This window comes from Electrophorus electricus, chromosome 7 (assembly GCF_013358815.1).
Source record: "Electrophorus electricus isolate fEleEle1 chromosome 7, fEleEle1.pri, whole genome shotgun sequence".
In the NCBI taxonomy this organism is placed as follows: Eukaryota; Metazoa; Chordata; class Actinopteri; order Gymnotiformes; family Gymnotidae; genus Electrophorus; species Electrophorus electricus.
This window is the reverse complement of record NC_049541.1, coordinates 21,535,950-21,544,764: the sequence shown is the minus strand read 5'-3', so window position 1 is coordinate 21,544,764 and position 8,815 is coordinate 21,535,950. Positions and strand designations below refer to the sequence as shown.

The window sequence follows — 8,815 nt, the reverse complement described above, 5'->3', positions numbered from 1 at the left end:
TCAGTGTCCTCGCAGGCAGACGTGGCCTTACACACACAGCAGGAAGTGGTGGAGGTGCAATGCGTGGGCAGATATTTTACATCTTAGGCAACTACTTGAGGGCCACACCGCACCGCACCACTCCACACACACACACACACACACATACACACACACACACACACACACACACACACAGACACACACCCCCACACACACATAAATACACACACACACACTAACACACACACATACACACACTCAAACACACATACATGCACAAACACACAATACACCCACACAAACACACAGACATACACACACACACAAACAGACATACACACACACAAATACAAATACACATGCACATGGTCCTGAAAGGAAGTATAACCTGACATAACCCTTAGTCTTGAGGGTGAATCCTTTGAGTGAATCTATTGAGTTACAGCGGTAGTGTATGTATGTGTGCAAGACCTACCATTAAACACGTGACAATGATGATGAAGATTGTGAGGAAGATGACCACCACGTAGAATCCCTCTCTGTTCCACACGTCCCCCTCATGCTGGCCATGAAGCACATTCTTCTGTCAGGAAGAACAAAAGATATTACACAACCAGGCTGATGGACAGTTCCCACAGTAACCACCCCACCCCTGCTCACCGGCAGCAGTACGGTCCAGCTAGCTGAAGACAACTTCAGCCTGCGTGAAGTTTGGCCCCCAGTCACACACTCATGTGCTACTGGAGTATGTCGGGTGTCTGTTTGCAGGTGATTTGAGGATTAACAACTGTGGCACCAAAGAGGAAAACCTACCCTGAACTACATAGTAAGCAGGTCCCTCCCCTAACCTCGCCCACCCCACAACTCACCCACACACACCATTTAACCTGCCCCTAAAGCAAAGACACAGTAACCACCAGCCGCCTCCCTCCCACCCACACACACACACACACACACACACACACACACACACAAGCTCTCTCATGCCTGAGATTAACCCCAGAAGAGTTTTCTCTCTCCCTCGCTCATCCACACCACCTCTGCACCGTAATTAAGGGCAGACTGGCGAGAAGGTGCAGGTCCATCCTACTCCAAGCTAAAGTGATACCCCATGGATACCCCATGGGGCTGCTTGGTCCACACATCTGTGCAGCCTGCAAGAATCCCCAGGCAAGAACTGCTACACTCCACAGCTCCAGCCTGAGCAGAGCCTGGCACCTACTCAAGCACATAATTCACTGCTGAAGAGATTTAAACCAGCCAGAACATCCAAGCCTGTACATGCTAAAGCAAACTACCCTTCAACACCAGCAATGCAGAGTGCATACCAAACTAACAGAGCATTGACACTTAGCTTCTCATTGCCAACAACCATGGCACAGCAGTCCTGTCTAAACGGGGCCTTACTCAGAAGGGTGCTGTTATAACCTCTCCTTTTCTCTGAAGGGTCACTAATTGGGCCGTTCAAATTGCACACATTCCCACTTCGCAGGTGATTTTGCATGCCTGCTCATGACAGAGTGCTTTGCCTTGGCACATTAAAAATGTATGTGGGAGAACATTAACGTTAGCTGCTGGAGAAGACTTCGATGTGACAGACTGATTAACACGAGCAGAAGACTTCAGGAGGGGAGCCCCGCTGCACGGTACCACACGGCGGCGGATCTCATTGACCTCTCCTGACCTTTATCAAACCCAACAGGACAAGGGAGATGGGGCAGGGCCTGGGGGCGGGGCCTGGGGGCTGGGGGTGGGGACTGGGGGCAGGGGCGGGAAGAGAAGACGTCATGCGGCGCTTCAGAAGCGGACGGACCTCAGAGGAGACCTGCGTGATGCCGAAGGGCTCGAGGCTGTGATGGAGGGTGTTGATGTTTAAGGAGCGGATCACTTCCTCCGAAGACACTGGCTCGGACGCTCCGATCTGCTCAGACGACACGTAGAGCTCAATGCCATTCGTCTGCTCCTGAGAGACACCAGGAGCAAACATGAGAAACAACAGACACAACAACAACCTCCAGGACAGATCAAATAAAGAAAGAGACCTGATTAAACAAGTATTAGATTCTGAAGTAAATAATAATAAAAACACAGTACTCACACACACATGTACATACAAACAATTCAAAACATAAAACCATCTTTTAAACCAACACCAAGTTCCAGAATCAACAAGAGAAAAATAATACTAAAGTATACAAGGTCCAAATTGGAAAAAGCCAAGAATGTGTCTGAAGATTTAGCTACCACAGAAAGAGTAGAGATATCAGAGATGTCTCTGACAGAGATATCAGAGATGTCAGAGATATCAGAGATGTCAGAGATGTCAGAGATATCAGAGATGTCAGAGATAAGGAGGTGTATGCTCAACACCCACCCGCTTTCTAACCCTGTACCCCCCACGCTGGGTATCATGACCTTCACAAAGGTCATATGTTTATTTAGTGCAATTAAAGCTAATGAACAGAACACATGCTGTGATATATCTCAAAAACCTACTGAGGTTTCAAGATTAAAGGGAGTTCAACTATATTGATCTTCAATTAATAATTCAATAAATCTAACCAATAAGTAGGTGATATATTATCTGATGTTTCCGTTATTTATACCAGTTTAACTGCAATAACACTGATTCTATATAGGAAAATACAAAAAAAACCTGCAAAAGCCAATAAAACTATTACACTAATTTTATTAAGATAGTCATTACTGTAGTCATTACTGTTTTAGAGAAATGTTTACATGTGCTTCTTTGTGACCTGCCATGAAACACACAAGAGCAAAGGAAATGTTTCTCTATATAGAACACATCAAAAGGAACAAATCACAAAGTAGTGTGTCAGTCCTGCCTTCTCCTGCAAGACGTGTGACACACGCCCATGCACACTCTCCTGCGAGATATTTGTCTCTCCATATCTGTGTTCACTATGCCTGCCTTTACAAAACCTCATATCATGGCTTAGTTTACTTCTGTTGATCTTTATGTCATTATACACAAAAATCTGATCTCACAACCTCTAATGTTGCAGAAGATCTGTTTTCACTAGTCCTAATGGTGCAGTAAGATCTTTTTAACATTAAAAAGGAACTACTACATAGTGTATGGGCAGTAGTAAGCAACAAAAACTAAACACTGTGTCAATAATAATCAGAGAACCACAGATGGTAATGGCAGGAAGTAATGATGAACTGGAAAGCAGGAACGTTTCCAGGCACATTCCAGTGAATATATCACTGGCTTCAGATGAACGCTGACAATGTAAACACTGCACACCATGGCACGTGTTTCAGATTCTGCTGTGTGCGGCGGAACGTGTGTGGCAGTGTCTCACGTTCAGGCGGTTGATATGCACTCGTCTGGGAGAAATAGCCAGAGCTGCTGCCACACCTGCCCGGAACGATTGCAGAAGAGTGATATTTAACTGTCCCACATCTACCTGGAGAGCCTGACAGACACAGAGAGAGGAGAGATGCGTCACCATGGAAACCAGCCTTGCTCTCACCAAATGTCACAAATGGAGCCTGTCAGTGGGCTTTTGAGAGAGCAGCGTTAGTGCTTAAGCGCTGTCAGGAAACAAAAAAAAAAAACAACATTTTTTAAATGCCGTCCACCCGTGATTTCCCCAGTGTGTCTCTGCAGTTAACGGACAGTTCCACCTAGCGCCACCAAACCTGCTAGTCTGCTTATAGACACAATATAGGCAGGTCAACATAAAAAAATATTAAAACCTTCTTTTCATTATATAAGTAAATTGGTAAATAGTAAAACAGATAATTTATTGGGCCGATTGGCTACTGGTGAAGCGTTCTACCAAACTGAAGGGCAAATTCATGTACGGGAGGTTCCTCCGAGGCTGAAGAGGAGTCGGAGAGGTGAGGGAAGCAGAGGTCAGAGGTCAGCCAGCAGCTCCAGCAGTGCCCACCAGCCGCCCACACTGCTACACGAACAGCCAACACAGTTCTGGCTTCTCCTCTAGACGTCGCGCTTACAATTCACACCAGCAGCGCTCACACACACACAAATACACTCACAAAAGACTTCACTCTCCCCAACGAAAATAATCTTTTTAGCTTGTTTTTTTGTTTTCTTCACCAAACTTCTTGTTTCAGCAGTAAATTCTTCTGAGAAACTGTATAAAAAACTTCCATGAGCTCCGAGTCACAACAAACCACACATGAGAACTGCAGCCATTTTTAGACAAGGACAACCTGAGACAGTCTCCCAGCAGTAACGCAGCTATACTCTGTCCATTGTGTCCTAGTCCCTATTCAGATCTAATAGGAAGACAGAGCTGGAAAAACAAGCTTCAAATCTTTTTTACTAAAACAAAAGTTATTCTTTTAGAACAAATCAGATTATTATAAAACTAATCCATTAGCAACGGTAATCAACATTTGGAAAAGCTTTGTTTTTGCTCTCAATCAGTTCATCTACAGCTCAACTACTGGACTTCATGAACTCAAGTATCTTCTCATATTATCTCAATCTTTAATCTCACATCACAAATCAAGCATCTGAAATGTGTCTCACAATTCTTGTCCACATATCCCACAGATCTCCTCAACACTATCATCATAGATGTCGCAATCTCAGCAACCTCACAGACTCACAACGCTTCACACAATCCCATATCGTGGTGGCAGGAGGGCTCTGGAACTGCCAGTCTGCTGTCCAGAAGGCTGAATCCATCTCAGCATTAGCATCCCGCCACTTCCTGGCTCTGACAGAAACACGGATCACCCCTGAGAACTCGGCGACTCCGAGTCTTCTGCCCTGTCCTCTGCCTTTTCATTTCCCCATTCTCCGAGGCGTCTCAGCAGGGGTGGTGGCACAGGTTTACTAATGTCTTGAGTGGCTTTTCGCTCCAATTTCTTTCTCTACTCGTTCTATCTGCTCTTTTGAATTTTATGCCATTGCGTTGTCTTTCCCCACCAAACGTCTTATCATTGTCATCTACTGCCCTCCAGGTTCCCTAGATCACTTCATTGATGAGCTCGAAATCCTCCTGAGTCAATGCCCCGTTTAAGGAAATCCACTCATCTCCTTGGTGACTTAGCATCTCCTTGGTGACTTCAACCTTTCATCACACAAGCTGCATTCCTCTTGCATCCTTCCACTGTTGACAGTATTCGACCTCACCCTCAACCACTCTCCTCCGACTCACAAAGCGGGCAATGTTCTGGACCTGATCTTCACCCGCACCACTACAACATCAGACATCGCAGTCACCCCCCTCCACCTCTCAGACCATCACCCCTAACTTCCAGCAATCCGACTACATGTCTGCTGGATCCTGTTCCTGCCACTCTGTTCCAGAAAATCGCTAAAAGATCTGCTTCCTTTCATCTCTGCCATCATCAACAACTCCTTATCTTCTGGATACGTGCCAACTTCATTCAAAACCGCTAGAGCGGTACCAATCCTTAAGAAGGCCCACTTGACGGCTCCAACGTTACCGACTACAGACCGGTATCACTTCTCTCTTTCCTCTCAAAAGCCCTCAAACAAGCATTTTATATCAATTGTCTCTTTTCCTCATCCAGAACCAGCTGCATGATCCAAATCAGCACATTCTAAACCGGCACATTCTAAAGAAACATTTCTCTTCTCTTTGTATACTCGTTCTCTTGGTGATATAATATCTTCTCATGATTTTTTCCTACCACTGCTATGCTGATGACACTCAATTATTTATTTCTTTTCCACCCTCTAACACGCAGGTCTCCAGACATATCTCAGCATGCTTGACTGACATCGCGTCATAGATGACAGCCCACCACTTGAAGCTCAACACCAGTAAAACAGAGCATTTGTTCATCCCAGGTACTCCCAACCCTTACCATTACCTCACTGTTTCCTTTGAGAACTCCCTGGTATCACCGTCCAAAGCTGCCTGTAGCCTGGGCATAACTTTGGACAACCAGTTGTCATTCTCAACTCATGTTTCTAATCTGAGCCGGTCTTTGTAACATACGAAGGATTCGGCCCTTTCACTCGTAGGGAGCTACCCAGGTGTTTGTGCAGTCTCTTATGATCTCAATGCTAGACTACTGCAACTCGCAGAAGTCTTCCTCTAAGCAGCAAGACTGGTCTTTAATCTTCCAAAGTTTACACATTACTCCAGTGCTGCTCTCCCTTCATTGGCTCCCAGTAGCTGCATGCATCAGATTTAAAACCTTGATGCTTGCCTACAAAGCCAAAAATTGACCAGCACCTTCATACATGAGGTCAATAGCCAAAGCCCGATCCGTACCTTGAGTACTTCGAACCTCAAGTATGGCTCGGCTTGAAATACCTTGCTTCAGGTCTCGTGGATGACAAGCATCAAGACTATTTCCTGTCCTGGCTGCAAGATGGTGGAATGAACTCCCACTTGCTGTCTGGACAGCAGAGACCCATCTATTTGTGGAATATTTAAAGGACAACTGACCCTGCTCCCATATTGACTGGCTAAATTCATACTTATTGTAGGGTATTGATTATTACACTGATGTTGTTTAACAAACTCTAGAACATATTGTTTATTACAGTGTTGTCTGAGAGAGAGATTATATGTATTTTGTACTTCTAGGTATCAGCAGTGATCCCTGTATTCTACAGTATTCTAGTTCAATGGTACGTTGGATTCTAACCTACTGTGCTATACTAGGATGTATTCTATGAGGAAATGACAAAGCACTTTTGTAAATCGCTCTGGATAAGAGTGTCTGCTAAATGCCTTAAATGCAAATGTAAATGTAATCCAAATTTGTGATTTTTAAAAATGTTTTTTACTATGTTATCAAATGTTCATCATTACAATAGATGTCAATTTAACAATTTGCCTTAATTTGAACAAACAATTTGAATAAACAAAACAAAATTTTAAAACCTTTACTTTATAACACAAATATTCTGCACTCAAAGAATTTTCATAAATTGTCACCTCCGCTCAAAACTGGCTGTCCTGCATTCAATAGTAACTATTGTTTCTAACTGTTTCTTACTGAATGTCTTCTTATCTCAGATATTGTAATACATCTGTTGGCATACATTACCTTAATACTCCAACATTTATGAGTTTCAGCACGTTTGAAATTTGAACCTTCCCTTCCTACATACCACGACTCATGTATTCTGGTGAATATTGTATATGAAAATCACAAAGATAACCATTAATAATAATTGTTAAATGACATGCGTAAAAAGTGGCAACTTGAGTTCAACATCACAGGCCTTAAAGGACTTTGCATTCAGTGGTTTAGTTTATCACAGTTAATCATCTAGTGTGACTTTGACATGGAATATAAAGTATTTTCCTATCAGATGGTTGTTAGGTGGCTAGCTTAATTTGTAATAACAAAAAAGGCAAATACAGACATTACAAATATTTACATTTATCCAAAGCAACTAACAATTACGACTGAGTACAAATTGAGGGTTAAGGGCCTTGCTCAGGGGACCCAACAGTGGTAAATTGAGGGTTAAGGGCCTTGCTCAGGGGGCCCAACAGTGGTAAATTGAGGGTTAAGGGCCTCGCTCAGGGGGCACAACAGTGGTAAATTGAGGGTTAAGGGCTTCGCTCAGGGGGCCCAACAGCGGTAAATTGAGGGTTAAGGGCCTCGCTCAGGGGGCCCAACAGCGGTAAATTGAGGGTTAAGGGCCTCGCTCAGGGGGCCCAACAGCGGTAAATTGAGGGTTAAGGGCCTCGCTCAGGGGGCCTAACAGTGGTAAATTGAGGGTTAAGGACCTCGCTCAGGGGGCCCAACAGTGGTAAATTGAGGGTTAAGGGCCTTGCTCAGGGGACCCAACAGTGGTAAATTGAGGGTTAAGGGCCTTGCTCAGGGGGCCCAACAGTGGTAAATTGTTTCTGCAGTAGAGACCTAATTAACCACATTACCCTAAAAGTTCCACAATAGTCAGTCTGTAGATCACTGTCTCAAAACACAGAGCTCTACAGTAACGGGAGCTTTAGGGTCCATTTCAAACTATTTTTTTATAGTCAACATAGGTTTTGGCTTTCTTATTGTGGACTTTAATAGCTAATAGCATAAAACTCAATATCTTGTGAAAAATTGTCACTAAACCTTTGTTGCCTGTTGTTTTGATTGAAAATCTGCAAAATTATTTTGTCTGAACCTTTACTTTTTGCTAAGTGTGAACGCCAGTTGGTTGTCATTCGCTAAGAAAGTGACGAATGTGCTATCTGGGAAACAAACACACACACACACACACACAGCTTTCCATTCAAATGTACCAAATTACCAAATGTAAGAAAAGGTAAAAGTCACATGGTCAGGATTTTGAAAGAATTCCATTGGAACCTACAGCTGAATCAGATACTGGGACCATTCTACTGGGAAATTCACTCTGTCTCAAAACGTCTGACAGAAAACCTGTCGATTCCATCAGTTCTAAACTCTTTACGTGCAGCGATATCTTTTACCCTCAGACGTCCTTGCCAACACGTGAGTGTGAACAAGGTTAAAGGAAATAGTCAGAAACACAGATTGTTGGATCCCTTCACACAAACTCAGTGCACTTTCAACAGGTTCTATATTTGTTACATGAATGAATGTTACATTTTTATTAAAGATTTACAAGAAAAACAAATACAAATATTTAACTTAAAAAATAAACACAAATACAACATAAATTACTTTAAAAGAATTTAATAAAAATATAAAGAAAATTACAATACCCCAAATACAAATAAATCAGACTGTAATTAAATTAATAATATATATGCTATTCAAGTAATGTAGTGTAATGTATATAATATATGTAATGTAATATATGTAATGTCTGTAATGTATGTAATGTAACGTAATGTATGTAATGTAATGTCTGTAATGT

The 8,815-nt window shown here is 43.0% G+C and overlaps 1 protein-coding gene across 3 annotated transcripts in view; it reads right to left on the bottom strand.

Annotated features, from left to right (window-relative positions):
* The window catches only part of ptprr (protein tyrosine phosphatase receptor type R), a 39,239-nt gene that overhangs the window by 15,916 nt on the left and 14,508 nt on the right, over window positions 1–8,815 (bottom strand). Inside the window, exons 3-5 of one of the 3 annotated variants that reach the window (XM_027007503.2) lie at window positions 3,312–3,425; window positions 1,796–1,945; window positions 458–565 (exon numbers count right to left, since the gene is read on the bottom strand). In XM_027007503.2, the coding sequence (XP_026863304.2) occupies window positions 458–565; window positions 1,796–1,945; window positions 3,312–3,425 (372 nt within the window). The remainder of the gene's footprint in view (window positions 1–457; window positions 566–1,795; window positions 1,946–3,311; window positions 3,426–8,815) is intronic. The other 2 variants (XM_027007504.2, XM_027007505.2) reach the window with 2 other exon arrangements.